Genomic DNA, 19,184 nt, shown 5'->3' on the forward strand with positions numbered 1-19,184 from the left:
CAGCTTGTGGCCACACTGCTCCAGTCTTCAAGGCCAGCATCTTCAAAGAGCTGGGAAAAGGAATGCGTGTGAAGTGTTTGGGGCGAAGTATACCAATATTTGAAATGTAACTTAAAGTGCATCATTTTTTTAAAATGATGAAAAAAATAGATGGAGTGATGAGTAGATAGAGGGATGGAGAGATGGATAAAGGTGGTAAAGCAATTTTATTAAAATGTAAATCATAGAAACTAGGTTCACTGTATAATTAATTCAACTTTTCCATATTCTTGCAATTTTCCGTGATAAAACAGTGGGATAAATAAGAGGGACAAATACTCAGAAAGGTAGCTCTTACTTGTCCTTCTATTTTACGAAGCACAATTTGACCAGAGTACAGGATGTGCAAAGGGAAGTAGAAAACAGGGCTGGAGAGCAAGTCCAGTGCCATGCTGGGTGCAGCCCTCAGTGTCCTAAGGATGACCACCTGGGTCAGGACACAGCCTAGTACCAGGGCTAAGAATTACACCCTGGCATCAGATGGTCAGAGTTGAAATCCCTGCACTGTCGCTTATCTGAGGGAGTTATTCAGCCTCTGATTCAGCTAAATAAATTACTTTATCTCTTTGTTTAATGCTTCCCAACTGTAATAAAGGGATCATGAATGAAAGTATTTATCTGATAGGGATTTTTCGAAATTTCAACAGTGAACATACATGAAACACTTGGAAGAGTGGCCGGCACACAGTGAGCACTACATAAATGTTTGTTCTGGTTACACAGGTGGGGAGTATCTGATGTTTGGGACCTAGGCGGTAGCTACATGCACAGAGGGATGCTTTAGCTTGATAGCCAGGCACAGGATGAAGGAGGTAAGTCTGGAATGAGCACACAGGGTAGGAGGCTTGAAGGTCAGGCCAAAACAAGGTAGACTAGACCAGGAGCCATGAAAATGAAAAGGAGGGATTGGCCCAAGACGTAACCGTGTATGCAGCTCATAACAGCACCTGCTGGGGAGCAGGGGCAGAGTGAGGGAGGAGAGAAACAGGGCCAACGCCAGGCTTCCAATCTGGTGCCTGGAGAACGTTCCATCAGCAGAAGAGGAAATTATCAAAAGGAGAAGTGGGTCAGGAAAGGGCCTGTGGAGTTGGAGGACAATCAACACCCAGGCAGAGACATCTCACAGCAAACAGACAAGGGCTCAGCGGAGAAAGGGCTCGTCCCCCTTGGAGGCAGGGGTGATGCTGGCATTTGTGGCTGCCTAGGATTCACTCCTCCTCTTTGGCAGCAGCACCCCTTTCGAACACTGAATTCAGCCCATGGGGAGGCGGGCAAGGCTCTTTAACAGAGGTCCTGCCCTCCCTTACCAAGAGTCAGGCCCAAGACCCCTGATGGACTGGTGAGACATGCCTGCCCTGCACTTGAATCCTGAACAAAGCGACCACAAGTCGAGACATGGATTCTAGCAGCAGTGTCCAGGCCAGAGAGCAGAGCAGTTCCTGCCACTGCCAACCACAGCCTGAAGCTGATTCTCAACCGTTCCAGGCCTGGTGCTTCAGCCTTCCCTCGGACCCTGTGTGCCGGCCTTAGCCTTTTGATAAACTCCCTTCTTCTCCGAGTCAGCGGAAGTTGACTGCTGTTACTTGCAACCCGAGACTTCACACTGACTGCAGGCTGCTAGGACATCACGGTGATGATGCAGCACGCTGGGAGTGGCAGGGGAAGGGGTCCCCAGGGACGGGGTATGGAAAGAAAATCCAGAATGAGGTTGCAGTGAGAGGCAGCAGAGGGTCATTCCCAAAGCATGGACTGTGAGGTCAGACCAGGCTGGCTCTGCTCTGCTGGCAAAGTGACCCTGAATCTCTCTGAGCTTCATTCCACATGGAAAAGGAAAAGCAGGGCATCTACCTCATGGAGCCAATATTAAAATAAAAAATGGTGATGTGTATGTCCTACCTGGCACACAGGAGGTGCTTAATGTTAGCATCCTGGTCCTCTCCCCAACCTCATCCCTTTCTCTTTTTTTTTTTGTAGATAATTATTTTTTATTGAAGGGTAGTTGACACACAGTATTACATTACATTAGTTTAAGGTGTACAACATAGTGATTCAACATTTATATACATGATAATTCTAGGTACCAGCTATCAACATACCAAGTTGTTACAATATTTTGACTATATTCCTTACGCTATACATTACATCCCGGTTACTTATTTATTTTACAATTGGAAGTGTGTACTTTTTTTTTTTTGTGAGGGTATCTCTCATATTTATTGATCAAATGGTTGTTAACAACAATAAAATTCTGTATAGGGGAGTCAGTGCTCAATGCACAATCATTAATCCACCCCAAGCCTAATTTTCATCAGTCTCCAATCTTCTGAGGCATAACAAACAAGTTCTTACATGGAGAAAAAATTCTTACATAGTGAATAAGTTACATGGTGAACAGTACAAGGGCAGTCATCACAGAAACATTCAGTTTTGCTCATGCATTATGAACTATAAACAGTCAGTTCAAATATTAATACTTATTTGATTTTTATACTTGATTTATATGTGAACACCACATTTCTCTCTTTATTGTTATTATTTTGAATAAAATGCTGAAGTGGTAGGTAGATACAAGGTAAAGAAAGAAAACATAGTTTAGTGTTGTAAGAGAGCAAAAGTAGATGATCAGGTGTGTGCCTGTAGACTATGTGTTAATCCAAGCTAGACAAGGGCAATAAAACATCCACGTACGCAGGAGATTTCTCTCAGAACGGGGGGGTGAGGTTCTAAGCCTCACCTCTGTTGATCCCCAATTTCTCACCTGATGACCCTCCTGCGACTCTGCCTGTCTTAGGTTGTTCCTCCCTTGAGGAATCTTACCCGTCTCTGGCTAACCAGTCATCTTCCGGGGCCATACAGGGAAATGTAAAGTTGGTAAGTGAGAGAGAAGCCTTATTGTTTGAAATGGTTAACTTTTTATTTCTTTGCATATTTATGCCCTGTAGCTTCTATGCCCAGCATTTGTCTTGAGGTATCTTTACCAGTTGGAAGAATTATGATACTCGGTAAAGTTGATATGAGGCACGAATTCTATTTAAGGGTTTTAATTAGGGAGGAAGAAGAAAAGTTATAGAAGTAGCAGGCGGAAGAAAACATGGGAAGATTGATTATTTCTTTGACATATCTTCTTGTAGAGTAACCTCAGCATGTATACGTTTTAAGCTACTACTTAAATTGCGCACACACATTAACATAATAGGAGTATAGTTACATAACCAAAGCATACCTGTAATTACCAGCCATCTCCAGTGAAACCAAGAAAACCAGTTAGGCACCTTAGGCATTTGTGAAAACTTATCTATGATATGGTGGATATTGTCCAACTGAACTTGAACAGTCTGCGAGAAATCAGACAAATTAAAACAACCCATTCCTGGGGAATGTTCACATCCATTATGTTCCTTTAACAGTAAATAGTCTGTAGTTGTAAGATTTTGGAGTGCTACAATTTGCACTTCTCCTAATTCTTGATTGAGTTCCAACAGTATAGATCCAGTCAAATTTGTTGTTTTACTGTATGCACAGGCCAACTTAGATATCTCTTCTTCATTCCCATGGCAAGTACAGGAAGTGGTGGGATGAGTGCATCTACACCTGTAGCAGTGTGTGGATCTTTCTTGGAGTTTTTTGATGATCATCTTCTGGCATGAGTCTTCCAGAGAGTGCTGATGTTGGAAGTTCTTCTTCATATCGTATCTTAGTTCATTTTCGGGGTAGCCCAATTAGGCTTTGATCCTCTGTATAAACACAAACAGACCCTTTGCCTACACTTTTATATGCCCTTTATACCCTTGTGTAGAACTCATTGGAGGTTACCACACAGGAACTGCATGTTTTTTTCTTTGGTATCACTAATCTACACTTACATGATGAATATTATGTTTACTAGGCTCTCCCCTATACCAGGTCCCCGCTATAAACCCTTTCACAGTCACGGTCGATCAGCATAGCAAAATGCTGTAGAATCCCTACTTCCCTTCTCTGTTGCACAGCCCTCCCTTTACTCCCACCCCCCCATGCATGCTAATCTTAATACCCCCCTACTTCTCCCCCTCCTTATCCCTCCCTACCCACCCATCCTCCCCAGTCCCTTTCCCTTTGGTACCTGTTAGTCCATTCTTGAGTTCTGTGATTCTGCTGCTGTTTTGTTCCTTCAGCTTTTCCTTTGTTCTTATATTACACAGATAAGTGAAATCATTTGGTATTCCTCTTTCACCACTTGGCTTGTTTCACTGAGCATAATACCCTCCAGCTCCATCCATGTTGCTGCAAATGGTAGGATTTGCCCTTTTCTTATGGCTGAGTAGTATTCCATTGTGTATATGTACCACATCTTCTTTATCCATTCATCTACCGATGGACATTTAGGTTGCTTCCAATTCTTGGCTATTGTAAATAGTGCTGCGATAAACACAGGGGTGCACTGATCTTTCTCATACTTGATTGCTGCATTCTTAGGGTAAATTCCTAGGAGTGCAATTCCTGGGTCAAATGGTAAGTCTGTTTTGAGCATTTTGATGTACCTCCATACTGCTTTCCACAATGGTTGAACTAACTTACATTCCCACCAGCAGTGTAGGAGGGTACCCCTTTCTCCACAGCCTCGCCAACATTTGTTGTTCTCTGTCTTTTGGATGGCAGCCATCCTTACTGGTGTGAGGTGATACCTCATTGTAGTTTTAATTTGCATTTCTCTGATAATTAGCGATGTGGAGCATCTTTTCATGTGTGTGTTGGCCATCTGTATTTCTTTTTTGGAGAACTGTCTGTTCAGTTCCTCTGCCCATTTTTTAATTGGGTTATTTCTTTTTTGTTTGTTGAGGCATGTGAGCTCTTTATATATTCTGGATGTCAAGCCTTTATCGGATGTGTCATTTTCAAATATATTCTCCCATACTGTAGGGTTCCTATTTGTTCTATTGATGGTCTCTTTTGCTGTACAGATGCTTTTCAGCTTAATATAATCCCACTTATTCATTTTTGCTGTTGTTTTCCTTACCCGGGGAGATATGTTCAAGAAGAGGTCACTCATGTTTATGTCTAAGAGGTTTTTGCCTATGTTTTCTTCCAAGAGTTTAATGGTTTCATGACTTACATTCAGGTCTTTGATCCATTTTGAGTTTACTTTTGTATATGGGGTTAGACAATGGTCCAGTTTCATTCTCCTACATGTAGCTGTCCAGTTTTGCCAACACCATCTGTTGAAGAGACTGTCATTTCACCATTGTATGTCCATGGCTCCTTTATCAAATATTAATTGACCATATATGTCTGGGTTAATGTCTGGATTCTCTAGTCTGTTCCATTGCTCTGTGGCTCTGCTCTTGTGCCAGTACCAAATTGTCTTGATTACTATGGATTTATACTAGAGCTTGAAGTTGGGGAGTGAGATCCCCCCCTACTTTATTCTTCTTTCTCAGGATTGCTTTGGCTATTCGGCATCTTTGGTGTTTCCATATGAATTTTTGAATTATTTGATCCAGTTCATTGAAGAATGTTGCTGGTAGTTTCATAGGGATTGCATCAACTCAGTATATTGCTTTGGGCAGGACGGCCATTTTGACGATAGTAATTCTTCCTAGCCACGAGCATGGGATGAGTTTCCATTTGTTAGTGTCCCCTTTAATTTCTCTTAAGAGTGACTTGTAGTTTTCAGAGTATAAGTCTTTCACTTCTTTGGTTAGGTTTATTCCTAGGTATTTTATTTTTTTTGATGCAATTGTGAATGGAGTTGTTTTCCTGATTTCTCTTTCTGTTGGTTCATTGTTAGTGTATAGGAAAGCCACAGATTTCTGTGTGTTGATTTTGTATCCTGCAACTTTGCTGTATTCTGATATTAGTTCTAGTAGTTTTGGGGTGGAGTCTTTAGGGTTTTTTATGCACAGTATCATGTCATCTGTAAATAGTGACAGTTTAACTTCTTCTTTACCAATCTGGATTCCTTGTATTTTTTTGTTTTGTCTGATTGCCGTAGCTAGGACCTCCAGTACTACGTTAAATAACACTGGGGAGAGTGGGCATCCCTGTCAAGTACCCGATCTCAGAGGAAATGCTTTCAGCTTCTCGCTGTTCAATATAATGTTGGCTGTGGGTTTATCATAGATGGCCTTTATTATGTTGAGGTACTTGCCCTCTATTCCCATTTCGCTGAGAGTTTTTATCATGAATGGGTGTTGAACTTTGTCAAATGCTTTTTCAGCATCTATGGAGATGATCATGTGGTTTTTGTCTTTCTTTTTGTTGATGTGGTGGATGATGTTGATGGACTTTCGAATGTTGTACCATCCTTGCATCCCTGGGATGAATCCCACTTGGTTATGGTGTACGATCCTTTTGATGTATTTTTGAATTCGGTTTGCTAATATTTTGTTGATTATTTTTGCATCTACGTTCATCAGGGATATTGGTCTGTAGTTTTCTTTTTTGGTGGGGTCTTTGCCTGGTTTTGGTATTAGGGTGATGTTAGCTTCATAGAATGAGTTTGGGAGTATCCTCTCCTCCTCTATTTTTTGGAAAACTTTGAGGAGTATGGGTATTATGTCTTCCCTGTATGTCTGATAAAATTCCGAGGTAAATCCATCTGGCCCGGGGGTTTTGTTCTTTGGTAGTTTTTTGATTACCGCTTCAATTTCATTGCTGGTAATTGGTCTGTTTAGATTTTCTGTTTCTTTCTGGGTCAGTCTTGGAAGGTTGTATTTTTCTAGGAAGTTGTCCATTTCTCCTAGGTTTCCCAGCTTGTTAGCATATAGGTTTTCATAGTATTCTCTAATAATTCTATGTATTTCTGTGGGCTCCGTCGTGGTTTTTCCTTTCTCGTTTCTGATACTGTTGATTTGTGTTGACTCTCTTTTCTTCTTAATAAGTCTGGCTAGAGGCTTATCTATTCTGTTTATTTTCTCGAAGAACCAGCTCTTGGTTTCATTGACTTTTGCTATTGTTTTATTCTTCTCAATTTTATTTATTTCTTCTCTGATCTTTATTATGTCCCTCCTTCTGCTGACCTTAGGCCTCATTTGTTCTTCTTTTTCCAATTTCGATAATTGTGACATTAGACCATTCATTTGGGATTGTTCTTCCTTTTTTAAATATGCTTGGATTGCTATATACTTTCCTCTTAAGACTGCTTTTGCTGTGTCCCACAGAAGTTGGGGCTTAGTGTTGTTGTTGTCATTTGTTTCCATATATTGCTGGATCTCCATTTTGATTTGGTCATTGATCCATTGATTATTTAGGAGCGTTTTGTTAAGCCTCCATGTGTTTGAGAGCCTCTTTGCTTTCTTTGTACAGTTTATTTCTAGTCTTATGCCTTTGTGGTCTAAAAAGTTGGTTGGTAGGATTTCAATCTTTTGGAATTTTCTGAGGCTCTTTTTGTGGCCTAGTATGTGGTCTATTCTGGAGAATATTCCATGTGCACTTGAGAAGAATGTATATCCTATTGCTTTTGGATGTAGAGTTCTATAGATGTCTATTAGGTCCATCTGCTCTACTGTGTTGTTCAGTGCTTCCGTGTCCTTACTTATTTTCTGCCCAGTGGATCTATCCATTGGAGTGAGTGGTGTGTTGAAGTCTCCTAGAATGAATGCATTGCAGTCTATTTTCCCCTTTAGTTCTGTTAGTATTTGTTTCACATATGCTGGTGCTCCTGTGTTGGGTGCATATATATTTAGAATGGTTATATCCTCTTGTTGGACTGAGCCCTTCATGATTATGTAGTGTCCTTCTTCATCTCTTGTTACTTTCTTTGTTTTGAAGTCTATTTTGTCTGATATTAGTACTGCAACCCCTGCTTTCTTCTCGCTGTTGTTTGCCTGAAATATGTTTTTCCATCCCTTGACTTTTAGTCTGTACATGTCTTTGGGTTTGAGGTGAGTTTCTTGTAAGCAGCACATAGATGGGTCTTGCTTTTTTATCCATTCTATTACTCTGTGTCTTGATTGGTGCATTCAGCCCATTAACATTTAGGGTGACTATTGAAAGATATGTACTTATTGCCATTGCAGGCTTTAAATTCGTGGTTACCAAAGGTTCAAGGTTAGCCTCTTTAGTATCTTACTGCCTAACTTAGCTCGCTTATTGAGCTGTTATATACACTGTCTGGAGATTCTTTTCCTCTCTCCCTTCTTGTTCCTCCTCCTCCATTCTTCATATGTTGGGTGTTTTGTGCTGTGCTCTTTCTAGGAGTGCTCACATCTAGAGCAGTCCCTACAAGATGTTCTGTAGAGGTGATTTGCGCGGAAGCAAATTCCCTCAGCTTTTGTTTGTCTGGGAATTGTTTAATCCCACCATCATATCTGAATGATAGCCATGCTGGATACAGTATCCTTGGTTCAAGGCCCTTCTGTTTCATTGTATTAAATATATCATGCCATTCTCTTCTGGCCTGTAGGGTTTCTGTCGAGAAGTCTGATGTTAGCCAGATGGGTTTTCCTTTATAGGTGACCTTTTTCTCTGTAGCTGCCTTTAAAACTCTTTCCTTGTCCTTGATCTTTTCCATTTTAATTATTATGTGTCTTGGTGTTGTCCTCCTTGGATCGTTTCTGTTGGGGGTTCTGTGTATTTCCGTGGTCTGTTCGATTATTTCCTCCCCCAGTTTGGGGAAGTTTTCAGCAATTATTTCTTCTAAGATACTTTCCATCTCTTTTCCTCTCTCTTCTTCTTCTGGTACCCCTATAATACAGATATTTTTCCTTTTTGATTGGTCACACAGTTCTCTTAATATTGTTTCATTCCTGGAGATCCTTTTATCTCTCTCTATGTCAACTTGTATGCGTTCCTGTTCTCTGGTTTCTATTCCATCAATGGCCTCTTGCATTCTACCCATTCTGCTTATAAACCCTCCCAGAGTTTGTTTCATTTCTGTAATCTCCTTTCTAGCATCTGTGATCTACCTCCGGACTTCATCCCATTTCTCTTGCATATTTCTCTGCATCTCTGTCAGCATGTTTATGATTCTTATTTTGAATTCTTTGTCAGGAAGACTGGTTAGGTCTGTCTCCTTCTCTGGTGTTGTCTCTGTGATCTTTGTCTGCCTGTAGCTTTGCCTTTTCATGGTGATAGGAATAGTTTGCAGAACTGGGACGAGTGACGGCTGGAAGGACTTCCTTTCTTGTTGGTTTGTGGCCCTCCTCTCCTGGGATAACAGCGACCTCTAGTGGCTTGTGCTGGGCAGCTGCGCGCAGACAGGGTTTCTGCTTCCTGCCCGGCTGCTATGGAATTAATCTCCGCTGTTGCTGTGGGCGTGGCCTGGCTCGGGCAGCTACTCCAAAATGGTGGAGTCGCGTTGGAGGAGGAGCGGCCTGGAGGCTATTTATCTCGGTACGGGGCCTCCCTGCTCCCTGCAGCCCAGGGGTTAGGGTGCCCAGAGATCCCCGGATTCCCTACCTCTGGATTAAGTGTCCCGCCCTGCCCCTTTAAGACTTCCAAAAAGCACCCGCCAAAACAAAAAAAAGACCACAAAAAAAAAAAAAAGAAAATTTTTAAATTAAAAACAAACAAAAAAAAAAAGGTGGCCGCTCATTTTTCTTTATTCTCCGGCGCCAGCCTCAAGCATCTGCTCACCGGTCTTGCTGCCCCGTTTCCCTAGTATTGGGGTCCCTATCCCTGTAAGACTTCCAAACAGCGCTCGCCAAAACAAAACAGAAAAAAAAAAAAAGATTTTTTAATTAAAAAATTTAAAAAAAGGTGGCCGCTCGTTTTTCTTTATTCTCCGGCACCAGCCTCAGGCATCTGCTCACCGGTCTTGCTGTCCTGTTTCCCTAGTATTGGGGTCCCTATCCCTTTAAGACTTCCAAAAAGTGCTTGCCAAAACAAAACAGGAAAAAAAAAAAAAAAGGTCGCTTGCTTTTCTGGTGTCCTCCAGCGCCAGGCCTCCGGTGCCCGCTCACTGTTCTTGCTGCCCTGTTTCCCTAGTATCCAGGGCCCCCTGCGCATGCACTGTGTCTGCGCTCTGGCCCAGATGGCTGGGGCTGGGTGTTCGGCAGTTCTGGGCTCCGTCTCCCTCGCGCTCTGCCTATTCTTCTCCCGCCGTGAGCTGGGTGAGGGGCGCTCAGGTCCCGCAGGGCCGGGGCTTGTATCTTACCCCCTTCGCGAGGTGCTGGGTTCTCTCAGGTGCGGATGTGGTCCGGATATTGTCCTGTGTCCTCTTGTCTTTATTCTAGGAAGAGTTGTCTTTGTTATATTTTCATAGATATATGTGGTTTTGGGAGGAGATTTCTGCTGCTCTACTCATGCCGCCATTTTCCAATCTCCTCATCCCTTTCTTAATTGTGCCCGAGTAGCACTCTCTGTAAGATAAACTGGCAACAAGATCATTTGTGTGATGGTGTCTATAGGGCAGTAAAAATATGCCCTTTTGGCCAGATGAAAACATTACAACAACTGAGAAGAAAGTGGTTCTTCCCATTTCAAATAAATCTAGCTATATGGCTTTCACACATTTGAAACAGAAATAACCTCAAAGAGAAAAATCACTCAGAGTTACACAGAGGGATAGTCCCCTTCCCTTCTTAGAGGGGGAAAATGAAGTTTTCTACCAAATAATCCGAATGATTCTGCTCTTTACCTTCAAGTGTTCACAGCCGGGTCTCCACAGGCAGCCCAGTTGCCTGAGAGCAAATGTCAGAAGGGGCTTTGACCCCAGAGAGAGTAAAAGATCTTTTTTGGCTTCAATCAGGTCAAAAATTAAGAGCCAGGCAAACTCCTCACTCTGGCCCACAGCCACCCCCGTTCTTGCCAAGCTCGTGGCCACTGTGGCTCCCTGGCGGTTCCCAGGCCCACTAAAGGAACAGGAAGCAGCTGGCGTGGCCAGGGACAATGAGCAAGGGGCAGAGAGGGGCCTGAAATGAGGCTGAGGGGTTGGCAGGCCCAGTCAGGTAGGGCCCAGTAAACCACGTAGCAGGCCGGATTTTGTTCTACGTACAACAGGAAGCCACCAGAGAAATTTCAGCAGGAGAGTGACGTGATCTTACACCCCTTCTAAAGAGTCACTCTGGCTGCAGTGTGAACATACATATAGTAAAGGGGCACAGTGGAAATTGGAAGACCAATTATGGGTGCTTTTATATGGGTCTTGAAGTTGTCAGAGAATTATTGGCAGGCCCTCTTGGCATAAAAAGGCGCAGTGTCATCTTAAAGGAAGCTTGGGGTGGAGGGGGGATGTACCATAGTTGGGAGCAAAGGCTACAGAGCAGTGGCTCTCAACTGAGGGTGCTTCTGTCCCCCCGTTGGAGTGCTTGGCAATGGCTGGAGACACTCCGCTTATCAGTCACAGCTGCAGGGGCCACTGGCATTCAGTGGACAGGGGGATGCTGCAAATGTTCTAATGCACCAGACAAAGAACTCTCCATCCCCAAACTTCGAAAGTGCTGAGGCTGACACCCTGTTCTAGAGCCATAGTTCCCAGCTTTGGATCCTGGCTCTCCCACTGCTTTGCTGTGTGACTCAGGGCAAGTTACTTACACTCTCTGTGGCCCTCCCCACCCTTATGGCCGATGCCTTTCCTGCCACCAAGAGACAGAAGAGGAAGACTGAAAAGCAGTTTAGAAGGTTGCCAATCCCTCTCACTCTCCAGATGGGAAGAGCTGCCTGGCACAGCCAGGGAGGGTGGTGGGGGAACAAGGACAAGATGCCTGCCCTGTGCGGCCAGCAGGAAGACAGTCACGACAGGAAAGGGACCCACACACTGCTGTGGAAACAGACAGAGTCAGGTTCAATTCTACTTCCTCCGAGTAGAAGTTGAGTAACATAGGACAACTCATGTAACTTAAATGTTCATGAACTATAAAATATGAGCTGTCCTTGCAAATATGAAGGCATGATAACTCCTTAATTTATTAGCCCCATTCGAGAGTTTATGCATCAGTAGTGAAATTAAGTTATGAAAAGCATCCAGTTATGACACGTAACATTCAATGAAGAGTATCTTTACAAAAAAATACATTATTATGACTTCAAAATGTGTTCACTTGAAGATCATGGAATATACAGTGTGGTGGACATGCTTATCTGCTCAGCATTCCTTTCTTTAAAGAAGCAATGAGGCCCAAATCTATAAAATCCTCTTTGGTCATATGATTTGGGTGGAGTTTCCCTCTCTACACACATGCAACCCAGCTGTGCTCAATTGGAACATTCCATTCTGCTGGCCACCTGCCCGGCAAGGGACAGGGGAACCGCACTGGGACACTCACTGTGGACTTTGTCGGGAACCCCAAGCTCTGGAGACTGTCTGAGCACTGCAGGGACCCCTCCTGCCACCATGTGGGCAGAGGCAGCCTGAGAACGAAGCCAGAGACGAGAGCTAGAGAGCTGAAGACTTGGTGACATCATCTAGGCCCTTGGTACGGCCGAAACTAATGCGGGATCAGCCCTTGGATTTACAAGTTATAAAAGCCAAGAAATGTCCTTTCCTTTGTTGGATCAAGTTATATTTCTGTCACTTGCAACTAAAAGGGTCTGAATAAGATAAACAGAAAATCGTTATACATACCAGAAAAATCCCCCATTATCCCACAACGCAGAGAAACCACTGTAACCTTTGAAGGTATGGTCCTCCCAGGTTCTGTTGTGCTGTTGTTTTTCTTTGTTTCATTTGTGTGTTTTGGGGGTGCCTGGGGTGGTTTTTTTTTAAATAAAGAAAATAGGCTTTAAAGCCAGACCTTCTTGGGCTTGAATCCTGACTTGGTCCCTTTAGCTCTGTTGCTTTGAGAAGGTTACCCAACCTCTCTGATTCTTGGATTACCCATATATAACCTGGGAATAATAACCCTAGCAGCACTCTGTAAATAACAATAGATACTCATACTGTATGTAACAGCCCACAAGGTGATCTAAGCAGTACAGAGTCCTGTATAATCATTACTTCCCTTGTCCCCTGCACCTCACCTCCTGCTGTGTTGGGTGTGAGGACCGCTTGTGTGGCTGCCATACTCTGAGCTTTTAATCACATTATATTGTCTAAAATAGGTCTGTGCTCATTTGACACATGTATGGTTATGTTCTCCTTTTCTTAAAATTACAACTTGTCACCTTAAGAGACAAAGAAATTAAGATAATAGCAGGCTATGTGGTCAAGTTTTAAGCTTCCTGAGACATTCATTTAAAAAAAAATAAAGATTGCATATGTTTAAGGTATGCAACATGGTAATTTGATATACATACAGAGTGAGATGATTCCTGCAATCAAACGAGTATGTCATCTCCTCTCATAGTTACCTTTTCGTGCGTGTGGTGAGAGTGCCTCAAATCTACTCTCTTAGCAGATCTCCAGTACTCGGTACAGCACTATTAACCGTAGAGATCAGGCTGCATGTTACATCCCACCCATGTGCAGCTGCCATTCATTCGTCGTTACTCTAGAGTCACGGGCTCTAAGCTAATAATGAACGGATGGAAAGTGACAGCTGAAGGACTTCCACACTTTCAAAGCATTTTTTAGTTGATTCACAACAGGGGTGGGAAAAACAGTGTCCAGATTTAAAACAAACAAAAGAAAAGCCTGGTAAAGCTGTTCTTGGAGCTGCACCTGGATTAATTTTGAGACACATCAGAGGTAATATATGATTAATTATCAAAGCTTGTGAAACACACTTAAATTACAGCAGGGTATTCATAGATATTGTTTCAAGAACTTTGCTCACTTGTGGTATAATAGCTTCACTCACTCTTACTTTCTTAAGTGAGAGATTAAAGGATAGCAGTAGAGCAGAACCCAGCACTGATCTTTATTTGGCAAACCCCATAAAGAATATACATCACTGATAAATCAATTAACTGTGGCTACTCCAAATGAAGGTAGTGTTTTCTTACTCCCAAACGTTTGAGGTTTCACCAAAATCTGGGAATACTAAGTGCACACACGTAAAGGTCACCCATCACCTGTGTCCTGAGAGAAAATACTGGGGATTTTGTAGGATATGTACCGGAGAACACAATGGTAGCATTAAAATGGTACCATCAGAAAATGATGGAACGGTACTCAAGGGCCTCAGAGGACCATTCTAATGCACAGAATATAGACAATTAGGTGATTTTCGAACTTGAAGCCAAAAGGAAACCCTATTCACTCTATTACTGGGAATAGAGAGGGAGAGAAATACCGCCATGCTGTGTGTACAACAGAGGTAAGAAAAAGGAGTATGGAACAGCGCTGGGCATGCAGCAGCCAGGACACACGGGAATCTGAGAATCTGAATTTCAAGATCCAGTTTTGAGGAGTTGAGTATACATTCAAGTGAAAACAAGAAAATCAAATACAACGTGCTGCCTGCAGAGGGACTGACCTTCTCGGGCGCTGGCCCTCGGCAGGAGCTCTCCAGGTCCTCATGCACGTGATCCAGCAACCAGAGCAGGAACTCCAGGGTGTTGTGCTGGGAATGGTCTTGGAACTGAGAGCCATACCTGGAAACAGCATTCTGAAAGGGAGGAAATAATGCCAGAGGGTCAGTGTGACCCTTCCAACAACCAAATAAGGGCCTATAAGCACCAAGTCTACCAGTGGTCATCATTCAGCCCCAACCTGGAATGACTGCGTGGAACAGCATGCAGTGAAAAATTTCCTCTGAAGCCAGCTCATTTTGGGTAGCGTCCCCAAACACTATACAGGCTTTCTGTATATGACAGGGCACCTTCGCCCACCCCAAGAAAGACTGTTAATGTATGTACTGCTTTTAAAAACCCACACGGTTGTCTCTGTTGAATGTGGAGATGCTGTTGACCTCTGCCCTCCCAACAGCTCTTGTCCCTTGATTGATCACTGGGGGGTGAGCTTCCCAGGCTTGCCTCCACCAGTCTCTGTCTATGCTGTCTCTCTCTGTCTGCCCCACAGGGGTGCAGCCCCTTGCCCAAGTCTCTCCCTCAGTGGTTTCATTCACCCTCTCATAGTGAAGTGGACATTCTTAAATACCAAGCATGTACCCCCTTTCCTGCCTCTTCCCAATATGTATGAAATCAAAGAAGTACAAACTTCTCTTTCTGTGATTGATCACAAGATGGTTGAGCTGGTCCTTCATTCCTACTAAGTGCCTACCAGGTTGCCGGATACTATTCTAGGGACGAGGACACAACAAACAAGATGGACAAGAATCCCTGCTCTCACGGCACTTACATGCTCTCCGCCTATTAAACTGTGGAACAGTTTTGTCATTTTCTCTGTAAATGCTTATTCCCATTTTTTAAAGTTTATTTCAAAGGGTAATATAGGTACATACTTATGAAAAATTCAAAATATAAAGAAGGATGACAAAATATGAAGAGTCTGCCTCCTGCCCAGCCCTCCCTGCCTGGATGCCCCTCCCCAGAGGGAGGCTTACTAGTTGCTCAAGCAACTGTCCCATGCACCTGAGCTTCTGAGAGTAAGCGACCATGATCTGCACACAGTACATGACAGTGGCTTGTCCCATCCTTACACTGCAGAGCCAGGCTTCAAGCCTCGTTCCACACAGATCTGTTCTCTGCTCACGCCCACAGGGAACAGTGTAAGCCAGGCTATGGCCCCCAGACAATCCTCAGCACCACCAATCAAATCAAATAGCTTCGGCTGTTTTTCTTTCTTTTAACCTTCTCTTGGGATTTAAAGGAAACTTTCAGATGAGATGAACGAAAAGTCAAGATTTAATTAAATGAAATACTAGCTCTGAGTCTATTCCAATCACACTAGCATGGGTTCACTAGGGAATCTAGTTTGGATTTTCCTTCCAAGCTTCTCTGCACTTTGATGTGCAGAGTAGGGTCTTGTGTTTTTTCTTGGCCAGATTTAGCAAATAAAAACACAAGATACCCAGTGAAATCTGAAGTTCAGATAGACAATGAATGTTTTTAGTATAAATATGTCCCGTGCAATATTTGGGTTATCATTATTCTAAGTTGCTCATTGTTGATCTGAACTTCAAATTTAACTGAACATTGTCTATTTTACCGGCAACGCAACTCCTAGTCCTCCTCAAACCTATATCCATAGTACCAACATTCTTTCCCTGGGGGGCAGCCAGCCCCTCCAACTCAAAATCTCTAAAATCAGCGCTTGCTTCCTCCTAACATCAGTCCTCTTTTACATTTTCTCTCCACCCACATCAGTCAGCTGGATTTGGGTTCCCGATTTGTCTCCGCCTTGACGCCTTCAGTAAAGCCCCTTCCCACCGTGAAGTATAACAACTGTTCACCCAGATGACAATACACACCTTCAAAGGTGCCCAGCCCCAAGACTGTCCCCTTGTCAATGCACTGTCTGCATGGTAAAGCAGACCCATTTCCCTCCAGCCCAGCTGGATAACAGCATGCCCTCCTCCAAACCCTGACTCCTGCCACCTAACAATCCAGGCTTCCTCTCTGCTCCGGCCCCATCCGTGTCACTCACCACTCTCTGTGTTTCAAAGCCCCAGGTCATCAAACCACTCAGGTGCCCCACATGTGTGTTCCCACATGTACAGTCCACACCTTTACTTTTTCTTTCTTTCATGCAAAATCCAACCCCCTCCTGTTAATCATGCTGATCCTTGAAGACTGCCACTCTCTTCATCTGAGCCTGACTATAAAGAAAGAATTTGACAACTTCAAAAAGATCGACAAGATAGGGCATTAAAAATATCCTTTTACATAAACACAGTACTTCTACTTTGGGGGCTTTAGCCTAAGGAAATGAAAAATACAAGCAAAGTGCTATGTATCAAAGTTAAATGAGGGACACTTATGGCACACTCAGATGGCCTTAAAAGTTATGCCTGAGGAAATGAGGAAAAAAAAAATGATCCTGTCGTTTAAAAAAAAATAGTGTGTAAAACTATATACTTGAGATGTTTAAAATACATTTATAGACAGGAAGATAAAAGACTAGAAAATATAGGGCAAAATATTAACCAATAGTTGTCATAGAAGGATAGGACAATAGATGATTTTTTTTTCATTTTCATTTGTACATTGCAAAAATCTTTTTTTATTTAAATATAGTTGACATACAATGTTACGTTAGTTTCAGATGTACAACAAATTGATTCAACAGTCATACATTATGAAATGATCACCATAATAAATGTACTTACCATCTGTCACCATATAAAGTTATTATAATATTATTGACTATATTTCCCTATGCTGTATTTTTCAACCCCGTGGCTTATTTATTTTGTAATGGGAAGTTTGTACCCCTTAATCCCTTTCACCTACATTGCCCTTGCCCCAACTACGCCACGGCAACCACCAATTTGTTCTGTATTTATGGGTCTATTTCTGTTTTGCTTATTCATTTGTTTTATATTCTTAAGATTCCACATGTAAGTGAAATCACATAGTAATTCTCTTTCTCTGACTTGTTTCACTTGGACCTCTGGGTCCATCCAAGTTGTCATGAATGGCAAGACTGCATTCTTTTTTATGGCTGAGTAATATTCCACTGTATATATGTACCACCTTTTATTTATCCATTCACCTATTGAAGTACACTGCCGATTTTTTTACAGTGAATATTGTTCTTTATTACCTTTTTCCAATTATAACACTACCTGATGTATGTTACAGAGTTTTGGCATTTAAAAAAAATACCTTTACCTACTGATTCCTGCAAAAGACATACCCACAGAAAGTCTACTGGAATGTTACAATTGCATTAAAGCTAAATCTCACTTGGGAGGGATGAATGGAAATATGTTTGGTATTTCTACCCTGCCACACGGCACAGTTCTATCCACATGTGTGTGTGTGTTTTTCCTCCTTGACAACACTGATAATTTTTTTAATATTTTATACAAAAATTATACCCAGTTATTTCATATTTCTGGTCCTTTCTGTGAATTAAATCAAATTTTTATATATTTCAAGTGGTTATTGCTTTTGACTTTCTATCTTGTATCTGACCTCATCAGTGACACCAAGAATTTTAAAATATGAATTTCTGGAACCATTTAGTAATTTTCTTTCTGTTCAGTATCTTTTATTTCACTTCCATTTCATGTCTTACTATTTTGTCCAGAACTTCTAAAACCTACAAGTGATGAAGAAGGCATCCTTATTTTTAGAAAGCAATGCCTCTAAATCTATCACTTGAGCATTCTGCATGCCTAAAATTGTAGGGCTAAAACCGATCCTTATGTACATAAGCTAAGATAAATTCCAGATGGTTGAAATCCTTAATATAACCACAGGAAAACTATAAATGCATGACAGAATATTATTAAAAGGTATAATATAAATAAACCTAAAACTTCCAGTATCTAAGTAGGGAGAAGAAAAAGAGACTTTGGTGAAAATATCTGCAGTAAATACGACAAGGGTGGAGGAATGTATAGAAACAAGTAAAGAGAACACCAAGACCAAAGCAGAATGAACAGACAATTCCAAGAGCAGTCTTACACCTGGGGAGGAGACATGGAAAAATCCTATACCTCACTCCTAATCAAAGAAACAAAAATGACGTTTTCTTTTTGTTCAATAAACTTAAAATAAGGATACCAAACACCTAGGAAAAAAATATATTACTGGTGTGTCTGAAACTTGATGTAATTATTTGGAAAGGAATTTGTCAAGGCAGGTGCTAAAAATAATCAAGCCAAATAAAGTTGATTTTAAAAGTAAAAAATGGTAAACATTTTAAATTAGGATGTTATTAGGTACACACACATCAAAACTCATCAAATTCTACACTTCAAATCAGTGCATTTTTATTTAGCTATGAGAAAAAAGGAAATTCTGCCACTTGCAACAACGTGGATAGCCCTTGAGGTCATGATGCTAAGTGAGAGAAGTCAGAGTAAGACAAATACTATAGAATATCCACTATATATGGAATCTAAGAAAAACAAAATCGAAAAGCAGAGAGTAAAATGGTGGTTTTCAGGGGCTGGAGGGTCGGGGAAAGGAGATGTTTAAGGGTCCAAATTTGCAACTAGTAAGTAACTAGACATGGAGATCTAACATAATAAAGTGATTATAGACAACAAAACTGTATTATAAACATTAAACTTGCTCAGAGACTAGGTTTTAATTGTTCCCAACACCAGAATAAAGGATAATTATGTGAGACAATAAGATGTTAGTTAATGCTAACTATGGCAATCATATTACAATAAAAATGCATCCAATGAATACTGCTGTACATCTTGAATTTACACAGTGTTGTATGTCAGATATAACTCATTTTCACTGTACATAATTTATACCTC

General features: G+C 41.8%; 1 protein-coding gene across 1 annotated transcript in view; it reads right to left on the minus strand.

Moving 5' to 3' along the window:
• The window catches only part of LOC118916536 (ubiquitin carboxyl-terminal hydrolase 43-like), a 126,978-nt gene that overhangs the window by 103,399 nt on the left and 4,395 nt on the right, over positions 1-19,184 (minus strand). Inside the window, 1 exon segment of the mRNA XM_057499484.1 lies at positions 14,316-14,447. Within this exon segment, the coding sequence (XP_057355467.1) occupies positions 14,316-14,447 (132 nt within the window).

Source organism: Manis pentadactyla, chromosome 4, assembly GCF_030020395.1.
Source record: "Manis pentadactyla isolate mManPen7 chromosome 4, mManPen7.hap1, whole genome shotgun sequence".
Taxonomy (NCBI): Eukaryota; Metazoa; Chordata; class Mammalia; order Pholidota; family Manidae; genus Manis; species Manis pentadactyla.